The sequence below is a fragment of the Trematomus bernacchii genome, unplaced genomic scaffold, assembly GCF_902827165.1.
Source record: "Trematomus bernacchii unplaced genomic scaffold, fTreBer1.1, whole genome shotgun sequence".
In the NCBI taxonomy this organism is placed as follows: Eukaryota; Metazoa; Chordata; class Actinopteri; order Perciformes; family Nototheniidae; genus Trematomus; species Trematomus bernacchii.
This window is the reverse complement of record NW_022987698.1, coordinates 5,099,625-5,121,240: the sequence shown is the minus strand read 5'-3', so window position 1 is coordinate 5,121,240 and position 21,616 is coordinate 5,099,625. Positions and strand designations below refer to the sequence as shown.

At 39.1% G+C, this 21,616-nt stretch overlaps 3 protein-coding genes across 3 annotated transcripts; all 3 read right to left on the bottom strand.

Annotated features, from left to right (window-relative positions):
• Positions 1-5: 5 nt before the first annotated feature.
• On the bottom strand, positions 6-7,805 carry uroc1 (urocanate hydratase 1). The gene is made up of 19 exons (XM_034138632.1): positions 7,594-7,805; positions 6,857-6,987; positions 6,130-6,223; positions 5,968-6,027; positions 5,752-5,880; positions 5,594-5,655; positions 5,423-5,489; positions 5,007-5,150; positions 4,563-4,651; positions 3,707-3,769; positions 3,430-3,609; positions 2,673-2,770; positions 2,501-2,573; positions 2,159-2,348; positions 1,965-2,063; positions 1,755-1,854; positions 1,158-1,239; positions 600-699; positions 6-513 (listed from the first exon to the last, which is right to left on the bottom strand). The coding sequence occupies exons 1-19, from the start codon at positions 7,717-7,719 to the stop codon at positions 373-375; spliced, it is 2,028 nt and encodes a 675-aa protein (XP_033994523.1). The 5' UTR covers positions 7,720-7,805; the 3' UTR covers positions 6-372.
• Positions 7,806-8,448: 643 nt separating this feature from the next.
• On the bottom strand, positions 8,449-11,497 carry chchd4b (coiled-coil-helix-coiled-coil-helix domain containing 4b). Its single transcript, XM_034138549.1, has 3 exons — positions 11,253-11,497; positions 10,523-10,621; positions 8,449-10,423 (listed from the first exon to the last, which is right to left on the bottom strand). The coding sequence occupies exons 1-3, from the start codon at positions 11,272-11,274 to the stop codon at positions 10,068-10,070; spliced, it is 477 nt and encodes a 158-aa protein (XP_033994440.1). The 5' UTR covers positions 11,275-11,497; the 3' UTR covers positions 8,449-10,067.
• Positions 11,498-11,931: 434 nt separating this feature from the next.
• sec61a1 (SEC61 translocon subunit alpha 1) lies at positions 11,932-18,363 on the bottom strand. Its single transcript, XM_034138951.1, has 12 exons — positions 18,221-18,363; positions 17,491-17,558; positions 17,339-17,404; positions 16,596-16,674; positions 16,066-16,197; positions 15,860-15,969; positions 15,093-15,246; positions 14,841-15,001; positions 14,524-14,721; positions 14,081-14,272; positions 13,915-13,991; positions 11,932-13,074 (listed from the first exon to the last, which is right to left on the bottom strand). Exons 1-12 carry the CDS (start codon positions 18,225-18,227, stop codon positions 12,888-12,890), a joined length of 1,431 nt encoding a protein of 476 aa, XP_033994842.1. The 5' UTR covers positions 18,228-18,363; the 3' UTR covers positions 11,932-12,887.
• Between the last annotated feature and the right edge of the window lie 3,253 nt (positions 18,364-21,616).

The following is a 21,616-nucleotide window of genomic DNA, read 5'->3' as shown; positions in this document are numbered from 1 at the left end:
AAAAGCAACATTATTCTGCCTTTAACCTGTTAATGACATTTTGACTGATATTTGAGGACATGTTGTGATTAACAAATGACTCTTTTTTTTATTTAAACATACTTGTAGTTTAATTTTCAGCACATAAAAAGGAATACGTCCTTGCAGATTCAATTATTAAAAGAGCCGAGCACAACATTGTAGCATTCAGTGTATTCATGGCAAATAATTTATGTAACAACATTGCACCTGATTCATTAACTACTTCACTTTATGTGTATAATCAAACCTTTACAATGTCTGACCAAGACACGTCTGAATGGATTATACTGTAGGTACTATTGATCTGTGTGGCTGAACGTAGCTGGCTGTTGAGCTGTGCTAAGACGTTGGCTAGCCCTGCAGGGCCCGGTCCAGCACTTGCTCATCCTGCACAGGAAAAGGCATGGTGACACGCAGCTGCTCGTTCTCCTGCATGGTGGCCTGGATGGTATCGTAAGCGTTTGTGTTTCCAGACCAGCAGCGACGAGCCACCTGCAGCACGCAGAAACAGAGAAGAGCATGTTATAAACAGGTGAAGCTGGACAGTAATCATGCTGCTCTCCTCTCTGCACTCTCACCCCATTGGAGACGTCCCAGTTGAGCATCAGTCTGGCCCGCTTTGCAGCCTCCTCAGAGCCGTCCAACAGCAAACCAAACCCTCCATTCATCACCTCGCCCCTGTAGGTGATGAACGAGAGATAGTGTTAAAAACACACTGAATTGGTGACAGACAAGGATTGATGAACCTTTCACAAAGATGTATTCCTTTAATAGTAGCACTAACTGGATCAACACTTACTTGCTGTTTTACAAAATGTTTACACCTATTTATACACAAATGTATTACTTCTCCTTATGCATGTACAACATCTGTGTCTAAATTCAGTTCAATCATTTACAACAATTTACTTATTATATATTATATTTTAGCCCCATATTTGAACTTTCACTACTTTATGTCCACATTTTCCATTTGCTTTTACTTGTTGGATTTATTTGACTTTTTCTTTCAAACATATTGCATTGTTTGAGGGAGCATGTGATCAAAGAATTTCATTTTAAAAAACGTAGTTGTGTAATAGTTGTGTATATGGTAATAAAGAACTCTTGAAACTTGAATGAGCAGCCACCCTTACCAGCCAACACCACCGCCGTTGTGCAGAGATACCCATGTGGCGCCCCTGAATGCATCACCAACAAAGTTCTGGACCGCCATGTCTGTAAGAGCAAGGCATATTTATTTTCAATAGGACAATTCCAAGCTCTTTACATAAAACATCTAAAAGATTGACACAAAGTAATTTAAAAAAGGTATATTAATACAAGTACATTAAAAAGCCATAAGAATATACCATTAAAACAAGCTAAAATATAGTAGAACAACTAATAAATAACAGTTAGTTACTTAAGAAATGAATATGATTTGATTTGATAAAAGGCAGTAGCAAACAGAAAGGTTTTTTGGTTGATTTAAAATAACTGAGGGTTGCGGTGGACCTGCAGTTTTTTGGGAGTTTGTTTAAGATATATGGTGCATCAAAACAAAACATTTTCCTGCATTGTTACTGGTTTATATGAAGAATTGAGGGAGGAAAACAGATTTGTTGTGTTGTATTTGTAGCTTAGTAATGACAAGTAACAGATTCTGTGTGAATTGTAATGTGTGTCCCTCATGTTTGTGTACCTCTTAAGCCAATAGTCTCCTAAATAGCTGTAGTGAACGAAACACATACCTGCACAGAAGGCAGATCCATCATACACATTAGAGGTTTCTCTGAAGGGGCTGTCTGTGCCACTAACGTCATGATGGTCTCTGCTAATAACCACAGGAGCCTGAACAACAGAAATAACACAATAAACGTGAGACTTCAATGCAAACTCAATATCACGCAGACCGCTGTCAACATGAAATAATCTTCTCAGCAGACAATTGATCCTCTTACTGAAATTCTTCCGTCAGCAATAGCCTGGTTGATAGCTAAAGCAATGCAGACTCTGCCTTTCTGGTCGGAGTAGAGGATTCTGGCTTGGGATCCCACAACCTAACCAAATAAAACACAGATATAAAATCATCTAAATGCATATCTTTAAAATCAGATTTTCATTAAGTGATAGAGATGGCTGCCCAGAGGGTTACCATGTCGTGTTTTCCAGCCTCTCTGATCCAGCGAATGTTATCATTGTACTGCTGTTTGATGCGATCCGTCACGTTGGCACTGATTTCCTCCAGGACGGTAGCGGCGATATTGTCCGTTACAGAAAGATCTTGGGGGTCTCCAGATGTGCACACCCAGCGAAAGGGGCCAAAGCCCAAAGAGAAAATGTCACTGCAGCCAAGGCAGAAGGAGATATATCATTAATTGAGAGAAGAACATTTTGGATTGCAATTATTGATCTTTTTGTAGACCTATACACGGGTTTTTACACAGTTCTATCACAGGATGAATGCTAGATCAAAATATAAGAAATAACATCTCACCCCATAATGTGTTGGACATAAGAAGGGTAACGAAATTCTGTGGCTCCTCCGCCAACCTTTTCTACCTCTGCTCCTATAAAAACAAGAAACACAAGTCTCTTCAGTGGTCTGTCATTGGGCTGGATGATAATAATGATATCAGAGTGTATTGTGTGGGAGTTGAATGACTGACCAGCTCTCTGGGCCTCCAGGAGAAAAGCGTTGCCGTAGTCCCAGAAGAACATCCCAGCCTCAGACAGATTGTTGATTGCCTTAACGTGTCTTCGGAGGCTGTGAGCGCATATAAAAAACATGTTCAACACACATTATGTAATTTAAGCCACTAGCCATCTAGAGTTTGGTGGTATTGTAAAGTATCAAGGGATTATGGGAGGTTGGTACTGCAGCCAGCTTCTTACGGTTTGTATAACCTCTTGTTTCAGGAGGGTTTTTTTTTAGGTCTCTTCCTCTCCAGAAAAAAGTAAATTAAATGGATAAAAACATCAGTGTTCAGGCCCAGCTTAGGGGAAAACTGAGATCCAAGGGGGATGAGCTGAGTTGCTATGCATGTTTGCTCAGCTTGTGTCTCCAGTAACCCAAGATCAAGATGGCCGATGACCATTCAGTTAATCTGGATCAAATGTATATTTAAAAACGGCCAAAATCTAAAAAGTGCATTGTAAACAGTTCAATCTAGATTAAAGGTTTTCACCATTTCCAATACATGTGCAAAGATGGTGAGACCAATGAAACATACTGTTACATTTATAACAATTAAACAGATTTCTCTTGCTTTGAAAATTGTTCGAAATATTTACGATAATGTAGGTGTACATATCCCCAAAATATAGGACATTTTAATTTGTAAAGGTTAAATAATGTACCTTTAATGGACCGATATATTGCTGAAAATATAACATATAAAAGCTAATCTCTGTGATTGAAATGACCTTTCTTGGACCATGGTTATGAAACGTTTAGGATCCGTCATCATGAGCTGATTGGCCTGGCTGAAGCTGAGCTGTACTGGGTAGTAGCCTCCGTTGTACGGGTTGTGAAGCGACGTCTGGTCTGAACCCAAATCCACCAGCAGCTCCCCCGTCCTCTCGTACTCCAACAGCAGCCTCTCCCTGGATGGAAAGTAAGGAAGAGTAGGACAAAGATGTCAAGAGAGTGGAAAAGAGGTGTCTGTGTCTCTGTATCTGCAGACCTGGGTCATAAACTCACCACAAGTCCACAATGTTGCCATGGAAACCCATACTGAGAGGAGTCTTGGAGCTCTTGGCCTCCCTGAAAAACAAAAACAAATCAATGTGTGATTACGTTATCCGAGACAGGTTTACCTATGGGAAGCATCTTTCTGTCTTTTCTGTGGATACGAGCTTTGCTATCATGATACACATCTAACAGGAGACAGCCTAGGTCGCAGTGAAGGTGTGTTTATTTATTCAAGTTTCTGTCAAAATGTTAGGAGCTAGTACTACACCTGAGAACGTTCATTTCAACAGGGAATTATTGCAACTTTTACTCAACGAGACAGACACGTCACATTGCTTACAAATCATATGCTGGCACAAAAAAACATCAACAGCTGTATGGTTTAAATAACTTAAAGTACAAAAAGTTGTAATAATACCATAATAAGTACCACAAAAAGAAAGAAATTAAGGACATTTTGGGGAATATGCTTGTTTGCTATTTATCCAAGAATTAGAAGAGAAGATTATCTCTATCTTGTAATATAAGGCTACTGGCATGGTTGGTTATCTGAGCTCAGTGATATTGATATTCTCAGTACCTCCCAACATTTTGAATTATTTTGTAATAATCTAACATCTAAGATTACAACACTTTTTCTACATTGTTTTTTCTTTTTTTGTATAGTGTGGTATTGCCACTCTTACTTAAGAATATGATGTGAACACATACTCCAGCTCTGCAACATGGGGATTTTAATCTCATTGATGTACAAAGAAACACACACACGTTCCAAGTGTGTCATATGGATTTAAAAGTGAAATTGAATGCAGCAAGGATTTTAAATAGTGATTTACACAGCTATAACCACTTTTCTTTGTGTTACCTGATGCGTTTAATGCAGTGGTCCATGCTGCTGGTGACCTCCATCAGCCAGCCCTGCTCATGTCTCTTTCTCAGCGGAGCCTCATCCACCTACATAGAAATCAAATTCATTTTAACATACAGGACTTTCTTCATTTTTTCTGCCTCAGTCAGCAGTGAGTATAGAGTGCCACTGTGACGCGTCCTAAAACCCGGAAGTAAGCTGCGCATGGGTTCCTTCGACAAAAAAGCAATGCAATTTCTCCATAGGATTTTGGAAAATAGCTCGAAATAAGGTCTGTTTTTGACACACATTTAAGAGACGGATCACGTTTTGTTCAGTCGGATAATCTCCACATGTCTACCCTACTTTTATAATTTTCGAATCATAAATCTAATCGATAGAATAGATTTATGATCGATAGATGGCACTCTATTAAGAAGAAATGAAACTGAACCAGCTGACCTCTGCGATCACGCCAATGCAACCGGCAATGACGGCAGCTTTAGCCTGAGCTCCACTCATGCCCCCCAGGCCAGAGGTCACAAAGACGCGCCCGCTCATATCATCAGAGCCCAGGTACCTCCGGCCAGCATTTAGCACTGTCAGCTGCACAGAAAAACATCAGGAAACAGATACAAAATCAGGAACAACAACACTACTTCTACAACACATTACATGTTATGACTTCAAGCTGTGGTCTAAAATGACAAATCATTTGTGTGGAAGATGCTTTTGTTTTGATTTGTTTCATCTTATTAAACGTATCCAATCTAACACCCTCTTCAGGAGTTTCTGGCCCTCAGGTTTTCTAACCACTTATCAAAAATGTACCTTTATTTTGCATATGGAAATACAGGAGTGTAAAATAAATCACAAACCATAGTGCCATGAACAATCCCTTGAGGTCCAATGTAGCAGTAGCTGCCTGCTGTCATCTGGCCATACCTGAAAATGAATAAACAAAATAAACACAAATAACATCAAGGCATCTGTACCCACATCAGAGGTTTGATAAAGCATCATCCTCTTCCTGCAATGCAACAACTTACATTGATACACCGAGGGCAAACATCTTTTCATACTGATTTCTGGAGGAGTAGTTTGGAATAACCTGAGTGATGCAAAATAGGAACAATTGATTTGAGTGAGTTACAGTACAAAGGTGTGCATGTATGCTGAATGTTTGTGAAGTGTGTTGGGCAGCTACCATGCCGTTGGTGATGATGGCGCGAGGTGATGAAGGCAGGCTGGGGAACAGGCCCATGGGATGACCGCTGTACATCACCAGAGTTTGTTCCTCTGTCATCTCGCTCAGGTAGTGCATCACCAGGCAAAACTGAACCCAGGCACAATGAAATTATTATTACGAACCTATTTACACTCTTTATTACCCAATCCACTGCATGAACACAAAATAACTCACCTGGGCCCAGTTACTGAACACCTGTCCATTCCCTCCGTAGGTGACGAGCTCCTGGGGAAACTGAAAGATAAAGAAGAGTTAACCACAGGCGAGATAAACGGTTTAAAAAACGACTGGCCATGCTTAATTCCAAAGTTACTACGAGCTGTGCGAGAGGCTCACCTGAGCAACGTCTGGGTCCAGGTTGTTCATGATCATTAGCATGATGGAGGCAGCTTGGCGTGTGCGGCACGGGTACTGATCTATGGGGTAAGCTCTGAGGAGACAGAGGGACACTCACATCACTGTGGTGGGGGGAACTAAGAGAAAATATCCTACTATCATGCTTAGTATAATTTCATACTATTGAACTTTTGCTCAACAGAAGCCACTGTGGACACAGGATTAAGTTACAGGATGACACATTGATGTATATTTATCTCTGGTGAGCTACAGTGTGTTATACTTTGTAGATGAACCATTGAAATGTTTATCTAAAGTCCTGAGGTCAGTAGAAATCTAGATAACTGGCATTGTGGTGGTTATACATCAATGTCTTTCTCAAGTTAACTTACAATAGCCATCATTTGTATACATCTTATGCAGCAGATTGTCATAAAAGTGACAGATATATCAGCAGTGAAAGTGTCGGCCCATATGGCAGAAACATCAGTACAAGTGTCTTAGTTTTGGTCTATTTATATTTGATTCATATTTGATTGAATTATTTTACCGCTGTGATCTCTGAAGGTTTACAGTTAATCTGGAAAATACTCTGCTTTATGATTATAATTTGAAGGACTTTAGTCAACAAACGAATATAAATTGCATAAAAAGGAATACCAACCAATACAAAAGACATTATGACATCTCAAATATCAATTATGGATATTTGCTCAGGTTTCCTCACCTCATGCGTAATGTGGGGCAGAAGCGGTACATGTAGATGTGCCCGTACTGCCGCAGCTCTTGAGCAAATTCAGGTGCAAGTGTTGCATGGTGGCAAGGAGGGAAGTAACGCAAGGCATTTCTCAGCGCCAACTAGAGGAACATGGGACATTTGCAATGGGTTAATGAACACATACTGTATTTATAGATTGATGGAAGAGTAGTTGTTTTACATTTTTAGGATAACGGGCAGGAGCTCTCTTTTAATCATTGACTGAACCTTTGCTCTGAGATTGGGCAATCCTTTGAGGACCCGAGAGAATAATCCATTTTTTTGGGACGGCTCACGAGACAACAATGGTGATGCAACAAGTCAGAGTACACAGCATGGTATTATGTCAATTTTGTCCTCACATTCAACACATTTAAAGTCAAACAATTGTCTGACATGACACTTATTATTACATCTCTCATTGTTACGTGATCGTGTCTAATAGTAGTCCACTTCTTCCATTTGATAATCGTGACAGCAGCCAAGCAGGCCCATGTACGGTGCTTTCCATTATAAATATATCTTAATTTGAGAGTTTTATTCACAGAAAGTATTTTTACTCAGTGTAAAAGCACAGGAATACCTTCATTTCATTCAGCTGTGCATGTCAAATCCTTCGTAAACAAATCATATTATAATTGTATTTGAGAGGGCTACATGTCTCTGGAATACTTATTTATAAATGATTGAGAGACGAATTGACTCACCCGCTCCTCCTCTGCTGTAAGGTTGGGGGTCCGGATGGGTGCGTGCGGCACATTGGGGTCTCTTCCCCGGTTGGGTGGCAGTGGGTCCAGGGGTAAACCGCTGCATATTTCCTTTAAAGAAGACATCCTGGAGAGGATTTTCTGTCACACACGCGAGCAGACGACGATGAAGGCAGCTCTCACCCTCTCTGCAAACCGTCCTCTGTGGAGAGAAAAACTTTGAGGGCGATGACCTTCCCCTTATTGTCTCATTGGCTTTTTGGTCGTCTTTCCCCTCCGCAATCCACCAATGGTACGCCGGTGTTTGGTAATTATTGATCATGATGGGAGTTTTTAGCAGGACATGCTTCAGTTGACAAACACTGCATCTGACCTCTGAAGCTTGACCTAACCATATCACATGGAAGAATACATGTACAGCTACATTTGATACTTTTGACGAGGTCCAGTTTTTGCAGACTAATTATGTGATTGTGAAGACAATGTGTATTGAATTCTAATTCTGTATCCTCCCAAAAAGTATAACCTACTCTTGTAAAGGTTGAATAACTCTGTGAATTACTATTGAAGATTTGAATCAGAATAGGAAAGGTAAGAAATCCAATCACAGGTTATTGTTCAATTGATGTGAATTGTGTAATTTGGTTGAATTAATTGAATCCAGATACATTCAAAGGAAGTAATGTTATTGGAGCAAAGAGTTTTTTCCCAAAGTTGCCCTCTGCTATAGAAACTCAGTTCACACATTTGCTCTTCTTGACAGCGTACACTTGCAATATGGTGAGTCAGCACAGTACAAAGATATTATTGCAATGTCATGCATGGGAGATGGAAGAAGTAAACCACAAAAATAACAAATATTATAAAGGATAATTTATTATATAAAATGTCATCAATATTCCCTTCAAGTGACACTAGTCAGACCTGTGTTTGAAATTAATGGTTCACTTTAGTTCAGCTGAGGTAAAGTTATATAACTGGATATACACCACAGATAGCAATCAAGACTGCTCAGTCGAAATTGTGAGGTTGTCTTCAGTAGCAACTTTATCCGTATAATCACTATTATAAACTTTGAGTCAAACATATGAAATAACACGTGTACATACATCATAGGAATCTCTGCAACTAAGAATTACTCAGCTGGTTAATTTCTCAATTAAACATTTGGTCTGTAAAATGTCAGATGGGAAAAATGTCGATCGCTTTTGTCAAAGTTGAAAGTTATGTTTTTCAAATGTCTTGTCGGTCCATAACCTTAAAATATGCAGTTACATTTGATACACACTAAAGAAAAGCAGGAATTCTCCATTTTTGAAAGGCTGAAAGCTTTTTCTACCATCTTTGCATTCAAAATGAGTTTAACAGCTGATCGACTATCAATTAGTGGAGTTTCTCTGAATTAACTTAGTGCTGCAGCTCCAAGAGACAAAGAAAAGGACATAATATACAGAGTGTGTCGTGCTAAATAAACGTGGTACTCTAGGTTCTTCATTGAATTACATATTTTGTTTATCTTGTATTGCCAAAGGCAGGATTTCCCATCCTTAATTTAAACACTCAAGATAGTTGTTGCATTGATAACATAGTTTCACACAAGTATACTGTAAGCCCATCTTATTCATAAATACATTGTTTAGTTCAACTGAAAATAGAGGTCATGATCGTTTTTCACATATTTACTATATAACCCGGATGTCCTCTGTTCCTCTGTAAGTAAAAGTCCAAAACCAAAAGGAAGAGCTTATATATTCTAAATATAATATAATTGAATGTAGTTTACGTGTTTGGTTTCACAATAGCAGACCCTATACGTTTTGGAATATTTAACCTTTCCATCATTGGATGAAGACCTTTTTTGCATAGAGATATTTAAATCGCATCATGTTGAACCATGTTTTCATAAAGCAGTAGCCATTGAATAACAACCCACATCATCTTCCCTGCTAAAGTCTTCTTCTTATCTAACCTGCCAACATGAAAGAACATTTTTCCTGTACCATAGCTTGTTGAACTAGTGACTAAACAAACATTCAACAGGGAAACGTGCACTGCTATCGTGAGTTTCCATGTGAAATAGAGAAAGTAGCTCATCAGCTGCAGCAACTTAAACATAATGTTAACTCACGTACAGGCATCACTTCGCTCAGTTTAGATTCTTGGGTTGATTTACTTTTCAATCCCAACAACGCACTTTCTCCAAATGACTTGTAAATGGCAGAACAGGCTTGTTAACTATGTGACTCGTTCCCCTGCAGGCCACTCAGCCTGCAGTCTGCTGTTAAAGAAACAGTGATCAGCATAATGAGCATTTTGGATACACCCTCAAAAGGTTTTTGCTTCATTTAAAAAATAATTTCAACAGTAAATGTTAAAAAAACACTATGTTATTTATGAATGCAACAAGCAATGACTTAATGTGATTTCAGTCCGATTCTTGAGCCTTGGCTTTACATTGTAACCAGGGCTCATCACTAGCTTTCCCCTGAGCCCTTTGTGTTGGGTGGCATACTATCAGAGTCCGGCTCGGTGGCAGATGTTGAGTCGGCACCTGGGGTTTCTGCAGATGCAGAATCTTGTGAGGTCGGCTCCGTTTCTGATGATTGTTCTTTTTGCACCTTGTCATCTTCTTGTGGATAGAGCTCGGGGTAACGCTGTATACACTCCTGCATGGCCCTGAAGTGCTCCAGGCATTCAGATCCCTTCACCTCCTCCTTACTGTAGTGGAAACAGGAGAAGGCGTCTTTAAATTCAGTCCCACAGGGTCCGCTGGCCATCCCACCCAGACAGGGGCAGTTCCAGTTGATCTCCCCACTGGGAAGAATCAGCCCTAGGATGAGAAAAGAGGTTAATGCACAGGTCATTTAAAAGTAGATTTTATCCCCACACCTGAGCTTTAGTAAAAAGTGGCAATTTCACTGCTCCTCACCTCGCTCCTCATAAGGGTCATCAGGGTCTTCCTCTACCAGCTCAGCACTGCTGGGTGTCGCATGATCCTCTTTGGTGACAAAGATAATTCGGTCCTTACCTGTGGTGTTACATTTGGAAGGACGACAAAAACAAATGCATTGATAAGTACTGTGGCATCGAATCAAAACTAAAGGCAGGCTATAGGACTATATAAAGGCTCTTCATCATTTATATTCTGAGACTAACTAAGTAAACACGGTTAAAACGGTAAAAAAGCTTCAGCAGTTGCAGTCACAATTTTAACTTCATGTTTACAAGAGCCTATCAGTGAAATCATTCATATATCTTTTATTTATTTGATATAGGTATAAGATTGTGACATGCATGTCGGCTGATCATTTTAAAATGGTTAAAATGGTTTGGACATTGACATTACATAGTTGTCCATTTTACCGAGTTATTTTCCGCTAACACCAAAACCATGTTGTTACATGAAAACAAAACAAGAACAATCATTAAGTGACCGCACTCAAGGTGACTTTCTATTAAAATATGGCACTATAAGAACACTAACAATCCTGTACACTCAGGATTGTTAACAGGTAAAGATGTAACAGTCCTGAATCTCATCGTACCAACAGGATGTTTGTACAAATGTAAGAAAAAAAGAACATTAATTTTCATTCAAACTCAAATCAACTTAAGGGTTAGCTTCCCAGTGGAGTTAGTCGGCTAGCACAGCATGTTACCTTCATCTCTGACCGAGCTCATGTCTGCACACCGGGTTGGTTTGAATTCCTCTTTTTGATTGACAGCAACAACTCAGAGGACGACAACTGATACTGAGACACGACACAACCGGACACAACACATGGAGAGGGGAAGGATGTAGTGCAGCATCAGCTAGCTTGTTGCTTGTTTCACAACTACCCTTCATGAGCGTGGCCGTGGATCAGTCTTCTTCTCCGTTTCTATTTCCGGTAGAGCAGAGGCTGTTGAGCACATTGCCGCCGCCACCAGGTCAAAGCAACACATACACACAGATGTATTTATATATACACTAAATAATGCGTTTAAGAACATTAGACATGTTTTAATATGCACGATTAGAGTTATTTACATCTTATTTATCGGTCAAAATACATTACATTTCTGACAAGACTTCATTCAGGTAAAAGTGTAATATCCAGAGGAGATTCACCTTCTATGCTATTTGTCACCATTTTTTTAATAATGTAAACTAGGCACCTACATTTTAAATAAATGCACCTATAACTATCACAGTTATGTACTGTATGTAAATCACTATATATGGATCAAAATGTTCACTACAGTCGCATTTATAGTATCTTTCAGGTTACTTTTCGTATTAAACAAACCATGTGCTAATGAATATTTTGGTGGAACAAAAAGAGACAAGAGACTAGACCTTTCTCCACAAAAAGGTTTTATTGAGAATGTTTTTCTATAAGTTTGTTCTGAAATGCATTATCTTTTTTTTTTACATATTCAAAAGACTTTATCTTACATTTAAGACAAATTCAAAATCATTCAATGCGTGGCCTATATACAGAAAGTCATAGTATTTCTCAGGTGTGGAAAAGCAATTGATGCAAGTGTGCTGAAAGCAGACAATTAAAAAACAAAACAAAATTGCAAAAGTGGGAGCCAAAAATGAATATGACATGTGAGTTAATACTGCAGCTCCCTGGGAATGCCATACATTAAAACAGCGACAGGCGGACCCCAATGTGAGCTCCACATCCTCCTCTTACAAGACCCTGTTCCAATAAAAGCTATAACACAGGGTCACTAATCAGGAAAACGACAGTACTTGACTCAGCGCTTGACAGTTCAGCTTCCGTTCCACACCTTCACATAATTGGCAGGTTGAGGGAAAAATAAAATAAAGCTGAAAGTAGAAGTATTAACTAAGATAACACCAAACAGAACATCAGGTGCATTTTTCGGAACACAGCAGTCAGTTGCCCTCAATCATCCGGTCGAGTATGCCGGCATACTGAAGCGTTCTGTTGTCAGTCTGAAAAAAAGGACCAAACTCCCGCAGGACTTCATCTCTTACACAAAGGAAGCCTTTAAAATGAATCTCGGGGAGGTATAATGTAGAGTCAGTTAGAAAATTGGATGAAATATAACTAAAATGTCGGTCTTTGTGTTACTTTGGAAGATACCAGGTAGGGGCAACAAGCTGTGTAGCTCCCCCCACCTCCCAAGGTCCCATTTCAGATGAGATTCCTGAAGATTCCTCGAACATCCTGAAAGTGGAGAGCTGACGATGCAGGAGCTTCACATAGATGTAAAAAAAATGCAAAGTTGGTGATCCTAATAAACGTTGGTAGAAGGTGGGATGAGATTGGCCTTTTCTAGAACAGCAGAGCCCCCATGCTGCCTACTTCGCTCTGTTCTTTCACAAAGATCTCAAAGTACTGATAGATGATGGTGACGGCCAGCAGGATACCGGTGCCAGAGCCAATGGCTCCGAGGAAGTCGGCCATTACTGATAGACCTCCGATACACAGTCCACCAAAGGCAGCTGCTGTAGGAATGTACCTAGAAAACAAAAACAGGAATATTTAGATCAATATCAATACTGAGAATTTCACATGACTGTGTTTCTGCAGAAACCCTTAAAAGCAGTTTTTATTAAAATACTTTCCTCATGATCGTTTAAAAAGGGATGAATGTAATAGTTCAACAAATACACATTGCTTTCTTTCCACTGGTCACAAGGCTCAAGTCTTCAGATAAATATACAAGAACAGTAATGTATCTTTGCTGAGCATTAAGAGCCCCAAGGAGTCAGCTAGTAGAATCAATGTTTTGGCAATATTTCTAAATTGTTGAACTATTCCTTTAAGCATTGCATATTTCCAATGCATGACTAATTAGGAAGACAACTGAAGAAAACTTTATTTCATTTCTACCGTCTATTCTTTACCTCATGAACTAAAAGCAAACTAAAGTATATATATATATATCTTGTACGTTCTTAGTTTTAAGGTGTGAGGTTCATGTGAAAAAATACATTTGGAAACAGGAGGACTAATACCCTTTGATTAAAATCAATAGTAATAATAAATGATTAATCTTTTTCGCTTTTTATTGTAATATCTTTGGATTTATTTCTGCATTACCTTCCTATCTTACATGTCCTTGTCTTTTATGACACATATTTTTGGCACCACTTGAGTCTAAGACTGTCCGAAGAAGATCTACATACAGTATATATAAAATCAAAAAATATTGACGTGACAATGTGTTGCTTGATTACAAGATGAGTTATTTGCTCGTCAGAGGCAGAAAGATGAAATCATGTAAATGTATGAATAACACTTATTGCCATTATAACTGATAAACGTGTAAATGTATGGATTGTGGTTTTCATTTTACCTGTTCAGCTCGTGGACCATTGAGGTTTCTCTGTGTCCCCTCATCACCATCTGCTGCTCCTTCAGCTGTTTCGCCACCTGGATTCAAGTAAAGAAAAGAGCTTTAAAACAAAGTCTGTTTGATGTAAATACCCGAGACCACCTGCCTGAAAGTGTTTACCACTTACATCTTTAGCGGAGGAGCCAGAGACTTCAATCCAGGTCTTGGAGAAAAAGGCACATGATCCGAGCATGAAGACGATGTAGATGCCAGCGTGGACCGGGTCATCGAGAACATTACCAAACGACTCCGGCGGAGAGAGGTAGTAACAGAGTCCGGCTACAGGGTAGGCCCGGGCTGGACCACCTGACGTAGCATCCTACAAACATCAGAAAAATAATACACACTTTAAAAATGGGCAGACAAAAACCACAAAACAAACTATAAAAATAACATTCAGAACATTAGTTTACCAGCAAACGGCTATTTTCTAAGTATATCATGGAGTAATGTCCCCCTGAGCAGAGGAGGCACCATGTCTAATCATATTTTAGTCCTTTTGAGAGACTTCATTCTTGAAATAAAGTTGAACAAACTGAAAAGGAAGGTGTGATTACATGGTATACTTACAGACCAGGTACCGAGCAGATTGACCAGGAAGTTGCCACTGAAGCGTGTGGAAAGCATCTGGGAGATGACATACAGGTTGGAGACGAGGGCGGACTGCAGGATGATGGGGATGTTGGAGGTGTAGAACAGCTTGATGGGGTAGGTGTTGTACTGGCCACGGTAGCGAGCAGACTTGATGGGCAGATCCACTCTGAATCCCTGTGAGAAGAGGAGAATGTGTGAGCAATTCAGCCGTTTACCCTCCATAACTTCATCATCTAGTCTATATGCAATTATTTATTTTCAAGTTCCATGTGGAAGAAGGTTCAGACACTAACCTGAAAGTATATGACTACGGCGAAGACAAACACGGTGGCGATGAGGTTCAAGAGGTTGGGCAGGTTCTGCCTGTAGAAGCCTTCTCTCAAAGCTCGCACTTTGTCTGTACGAGTGGCCAGCAGATGGAACAGGGCAATGATTGCGCCCTCAAACTCCGTACCTAAAAAGAGAAAACATTCACCAGTATGAGGCACAGTTCTGAGGAGTGCAGAAGATTTTTGCAGATATTTACATATCTTTTTATTTCTTACCTCTTCCAGTGTTCACCGTTGTGGGGCTGAAGGCCTTCCACACGATTGTCTCACAGATGTTGGTGGCAATAAACAATGAGATTCCTGAACCGAGACCGTAGCCCTTTTGGAGCAACTCGTCCAGCAGCAGCACGATGAGCCCAGCTACAAACAGCTGAGAACAAAACAGATACAGTCAGCTGAAAGTGCACAGAGGAAGTCATGTGAAAATGTTTTCACTTTGCAATACATTCACATAGCCCTGGAGGAGCTTAGCTGTAGACTGGGTTCGCTTTACTGAAGTTATAAAGTGAGTTTTAAAAAAGTAGCACTTCCAGCTCCACTGGAGCACATTATGCTTTGTGAGTACACTTTATTGAATTAAACACACCTGTTAGTCACGTATTGTTCATTATAAACCATGAACAATGACTATATGAATTGTATTATTTGACATAATTATACGTTCCTGCACGATACTCTGAAATGACCTTAATGCATCTCTTGCACTTAGTAAGATGGCAGTTTAAAACCCTTTAATTGATGCAGGATAATATGTTTGATAATGAATGCCTTAAATGCCATCCTCACTGTAGGAGATTTGTCTTTGATAATATAAAAATAGAAAGGACACTGGGTTCAATTACAAAGTCACAATCCGCTGTGTTCTATTTCATTCATGTTTTATAATTAGTGCATTCTGAAAGGAGGTTTTGATGACAGAATATAGATTTTAGTCTAAGTAACATTATTGGTTATGACACATTTTAGAAAAGTCCTGTTCTTACCTGAATGATGATGAGCAGACAGATTCCTGCGCCCATCTCAGAGGGATCTCCATACATGCCGGTCATCACATACACGATGGCCTGTCCGATGGTGATGATCATTCCAAACACTAAAGAACAATAAGCGGGGGTTAGACAATCTATAGACGTGCATATAAATGCCAACCGTACGTTTATAAATGACCACCCGAGGAGAGTTTACTTACATTTCTGAGCTCCATTGAAGAGCGCTCTGTCCTTTGGTGTGTCTCCGACTTCAATGATCTTAGCTCCAGCCAGCAGCTGCATGATGAGGCCGGAGGTGACGATAGGCGAGATACCGAGCTCCATCAGGGTACCTGGAGAGAGAAATTCAAGTTAGTATAAACCAGTGAGAGAGCAGGCACACACTTATTAGAAATGTCCCAATCAATCGGCCACCAGTCTATCAGTCACATATCTATGGTGAAACTTATTGCCGGTTAATTTACAGCAGCATAATAGTTTTAAATCACACACAGCTTTGTAATAAATGTAAGTATTTAACAGTCAAGGTTTTATTATGAACCGACAATTGAGTTTCAATTTTCAATGAAAGAAGTGTTAAAAAAAATTGTTTAATTCCCAATTAGTCTTTACAAAGGAAACAGAACAAAAATAGTAATCGAATCAATACCAAAAGATTGGAATAACAATGGGAGCATCTATATATTTAGATGTTTGACGTTTTCTTTTGATATATTATCTTGATCATTACCTCTGTTTGAGGCCAGAATGACTCTCATCCAGTAGAAAGGATCTGCAGAGTCTGACGACATGATGCCAAAGAGGGGGATCTGCAGGAAAACAACGAAAAAAAATATTACTTTAGCTATGCACAAGCTTAATTGCTACTATGAACTTGCAGGTGTTGATTATTGAAGTCCACCTTTAAGCCTTTTGTTAACAAAATGTCATCATAATTGGTGTAAATCAAAACTCAGTGTAACACAGTGTTCAAATCCCTGCCTGCACATTTCACTGCAGGCAGAAGTACCCCTGATTGTTTGATTAAATCAACAGATAAATCAGCAGAGTTCATTTTTTAATTGAACTAACAAGCCCTTTAATTTTCTTTTTCCCACCTTGACTAAGTCCAAATTGAAATAAAATAAAATAATGAATCCTAAATAATTTATAGGATATCAAAATACATAATATCCACTTTTCTATTTCTACAGAAATATGTTAAAACAGAACACTGCGACATATTTACTCACTTTATTAACAGTATATCTGTCCTTAGACCTTTGAATGAGGGTCATACAGAATTTTTAGCTGATAAAGTTCAGAAGACCAAATTGTCATTAATAAGGTGCAGGTGAACGTAGTGTGCAGGTTATGTGTTTATAAAACATAATCTTTTTGTCAACTGTTACATTAAAAAAAATCATATGAAATTTCAATCCATTTAGAGTTGTTGTTGAACAACTAAAACAGTAATTTATTGTTGACACTTACCTGGCAACAGACCAGGAAGATGAAGAGAGTGATGGCAGTCCATAATACCTTCTCTCTGAACTGGATCTGTTAAACAATCACATTAGGAGAAGATATTTAACAACATATTTTTCATAGCCAAATGCAAATGTAATAATGATTGAAATGCATACCTTTCTTTCAGGTTTTTGGATTTCTGGCAATACTGCACAGAACGGCTTTATCACCTCCAGGAATTTGACTGAAAACAAAAAAACACGAGTAAATGTGTGAGTGAACTGGGAATGATAGCTGGCTGCCAGTGGGACGTGGCAGTGAGTGGTGGGCGGATTCAATACATACTGGAATTTACAATAACCAAATTTGACGTGAAATAGGGCGTTTATTACGGTGTTTCTATATGTTTTCCGAAACCTTTACATAATCATTCCTAGGTGTTCTTATTGGCGGTTGGCAGTTGATTTAGTAGCAGCAGGCTCAAGATAACACCGGTTGTGTTGTGCGTCGTCATCACTAGACTGTCAGTGTCTTTGAATGAGTAGCTCAACGAGTTAGCTTAGAAGAGATTTCCAGCCAACAAGAACCAACATGTCGCTTATAAAATCCTTCCACAAAAAACAAATTAGTCCAACAAAAACACTGCCCAACTGTTTAATGGTATCCACTGACGATTTCCCATCATGAAAACCTCAAAAGAGTACAGAAGCTACTGCCGACTAGCTAGCTAGCTAGCTAGCTAGCTAGCAACGTGAGCTAGCGAGCTATCAGAGCCAGTCAGCGCTAACACCGCGAGGTTAGCTATCTAAAGTTGTATAAAACAGATTAAACTGTATTTTATGTTGTTGCTAAACAGACTCTGGTTATCTTTATCTCGTACAAATCGTGTGCCAAAGTCATACTCACTGCCCATGATGTCCCAACTGTCCTCCTTCGTGCTCCTTTACAGTGTAAATCTGGGCAGAAATCTCACTACTGACTGTGTGACTGAGAGAGCCGGGAGGAGGAGAAACTTTAGAGACACGTCACCACTACAGACACGAAGCACAGCGATTTAAAGAACCAGCCCACTGCTGACATGCTACTGACTTTATAAGAATACATAAAACGGACGTAGTACATTTAATCAGCTAATGTAATAAATAAAATACAAATAATAACAGAGAGTATATATCCTATTTCATGATTTCGTTGTTGTTTGTTAATGTTTTATTTAACAAAGTTGTGTAAGAACAAGGTTTTAAAGAAACAGCCTCCCGATAACCGAGATAATAATACTCATTCATACAATTCATTATTTATTTGTATTGTTGTTGTTTGTATATATATTTAATATATGCATTTCATTTTTGAATTAAGTAATACATAATGTGTTTTTTTAGTTGTTGTTAAATCTACATTTATGAATTAAAAAAGCCACCTTCTTTATAGTATTACAAAAACAAGTTTTTTTTAAGACACCACATATTACATTTTCCGATAATAATAATAATAATAAAAACTATTCTAAATGTATCTTCAAGTTTTGTATTCAGGAACAGATTCTGAATTGTCTACACATCATTGCTGCTTTTGCTTAAGTGGGGGGTCTGATGTCTGCTGATGACCTTGCTCAAGCTACACTTTACTTCTTATCAGCAAGATCATCCGAAAATACAGTTACTTTTCAACTTCCCCCTGTATTAATACATGTATATCTCCACCAGAGAGCAGCAGTGCCCTGAACATTGTTTTTGAATGCTGGCTGGTGAGGACAGAGACGCAGGGTGTTTCTCAATCGCGAGTACGCTTGCTTGGTAGCACATGTCTGCCGAGCATCTTGCTTCAGAAGCGAGTCAAGAATACTTCCTGGCATTCGGAAAACGAAGTGTGGAACACGCTAGCAAGTGTGCAGGTGTGCGTCATATGAGAGGCCCCGCCTTACATCTTCCGCCACAGATTTGGGGAAATTGGTCCGTGCGCAAAGCATTGTGGGGATTTTAAGACCGCGAAGTCTACTCATGTGCACACTCGATATTTCTCCAAACGGAGTACGCCGGGCTCGGTAGATTTCCAAGTATACTGGAGATTGGAACAGTACTTCGGCGGCACTCGATGACGTAGTATGCTTGAAATAGTGGCTCTGAAGCAGCTTTACTCGCGATTGAGAAACACCCAGAGTTTCACTCAAGCCAGCAAGACTGTCAACAAAGTCAGACCATAACACATATGAAGAGGTTGATCAAATAAAAATAACTAGCAATGTCAATAAATGCCATCCAATACTCTGATATGCTGATCAGTCTCAAATATGTACAGCAGTAAGGTTAGTTCATGTCAAAAGTATTGAGTGTGAATAATCATACAAACAGCATTTATGTCCAAAAGATGTCTCAGTCTTAATATATCTAATTGTTTAAAGTACCCATTTTCTTTCTTTAGAGAATGCAGTTAACAATGACAAAGTATCAGTCAACAGGACGTCGTAAAAAGTTTGAGAAGTATTTCTCACATAGTTGAAAGAGGAGGGTGGCACACACAGAGAAAGAGCTCAGTCTTTCAGAGCACGTGCTGATAACATGCCCATAGTGTTGGGGCAGAAGGGAAAAGATAGACGAGAGGGTCCGACAGAATAAAGCCTTATCCAAAGCCTTGTCAGTAGACGGAGATACTGACCAGGTGTGCTGAGGTCAGTGTGTGTCTCTACATCCTCTCCAGAAACTCACTGATGCCCCTTGGTGGAGGCATAATTTCTGTCCTTATTCCAAGTAGCACACAATGTAAAAGTGTTGCATGCTCAATTGTACCACTGTTAAAGTATGTAAGTATTTTATTCAAGTATACAAAATAAAACTGCTCAATATACAGACAAACTGGCAGCTTTTTACTATAATTTATTATGGTTTTTCATATTACTGCTTCATCAGACAGACAGACAGACAGACAGATGGACTCACAGAGAGATAGACCAATACATAGATAAATAAATAGATTTTTGATTAATTGATTAAACCAAATTGACTTGCAACTTCAGTATTTCAAACAATATACAATATACAATCTTGGAACAATGAGTAATTGCAGCATTAATACCACCCCCACATAATACATTACTTTTCTTTGGAAGTGTTCACAGGGACACATATGCTCTGTGACAGCTGGTGTTCGATAAAAGTATTTGACCTTGTAAGGAATGTTACAACTGCACTATTTTCCCACATTCATTTATCTTGTTTTGTCCTCGAGGATTCACCCTCCTCTGATGCAAGATACGAGGGTTTCACTCTCTTGTTCTGTTTATGGCACTCTCCATAAACTCTGTCACTCAGTCCCCTTGTTTCCATTAGTGAGATCAATAGACTCTAAGTTGAACTGTTTTGTGTGATACCACTATGCTCTCTGCCCTCTCCCTGGATTGTTCGTGAGGTTCTCTGAGATGAGGGGAGAACAGTGGATACATCAGCTCTCGGGTGGGAGTAAAAAGTCACAAGATCACCATGAGACTGAGCGGAGTGAGTCACTCCCTGCTCAGCTGTCTTTTCCCACTTCTCCTGTTGCCTGCCTGCTTAGACTCTGGACAACTATAGGCTACAGCTATGGTTAGTCAAGAGAAACATGTTGAGACCTATACATCTGCTTCTCTTTCTCCGCTTATTAATACATTACTTATAGGGAAAACCCTTGACTGTACTTGAATGTACTATCTTGTTTACAAATGGGTTCTCAGGTATAATACAATATAAGCCCAAGCAGACAAAACTAAATTTGACCATGAAAATGCGCCAAAAAACAAACAAACAGACAAAAACTATGAGATAAATTGTTAATTTAAACATTATATAAAAAGGGATTCATGTGATAGCATTGAGCAAAGAGTTATGAAACATAATTATAGAGGTGTTTTATATGCATGATGTACGACTGATAAGAAGATAAAGAATTTCGGATAGAATATTTAGGGAGCTTTAAACTAAATCTGTGTAACGATTGTCTCAGTTGATAATTGTAGTTGAAAAGGTACCACAAACTGTTTCAAGAAGAGAGGGTAATTGAAATAAAAAATAAAAAACTGCAGCCAATGTCTTTGTCTTCTTATGATGGATGATAGTAAATAAAGAGTTGTTGTACATTGATCAATGATAAGTTCTGAAAGGACAGACATGAACAAATATGCATAACCTTATCAATCCTTTAATGACTATTTTCATCATGGTTGATTATATACATTTACTTGTGGCTCACTGTTGACCAGGACTGCGCAGCCCCCACTGCTCTGGTTTAGCGGGTCAACTCTGTTAAACAGCTGCCTCGATCTCGTGGCGA

Bases quoted from the DNA above. Each gene is read 5' to 3' on its own strand.
- uroc1 (XM_034138632.1), bottom strand. From the start codon at position 7,719: ATGTCTTCTTTAAAGGAAATATGCAGCGGTTTACCCCTGGACCCACTG. The intron at 5,656-5,751 runs GTAGCTGCCCAA...TGCATCACTCAG, and splicing joins CCATCATCACCAACGGCATG to GTTATTCCAAACTACTCCTC. The intron at 700-1,157 runs GTAAGGGTGGCT...CATCACCTACAG, and splicing joins AACGGCGGTGGTGTTGGCTG to GGGCGAGGTGATGAATGGAG.
- chchd4b (XM_034138549.1), bottom strand. From the start codon at position 11,274: ATGAGCTCGGTCAGAGATGAAG. The intron at 10,622-11,252 runs GTAACATGCTGT...GTAACACCACAG, and splicing joins GAGCTCGGTCAGAGATGAAG to GTAAGGACCGAATTATCTTT. The intron at 10,424-10,522 runs GTGAGGAGCAGT...TTCTCATCCTAG, and splicing joins TGACCCTTATGAGGAGCGAG to GGCTGATTCTTCCCAGTGGG.
- sec61a1 (XM_034138951.1), bottom strand. The intron at 15,002-15,092 runs GTAAGAAATAAA...TTCTCTTTTTAG, and splicing joins AACGGTGAACACTGGAAGAG to GTACGGAGTTTGAGGGCGCA. The intron at 14,722-14,840 runs GTTAGTGTCTGA...CTCTTCTCACAG, and splicing joins CCGTAGTCATATACTTTCAG to GGATTCAGAGTGGATCTGCC.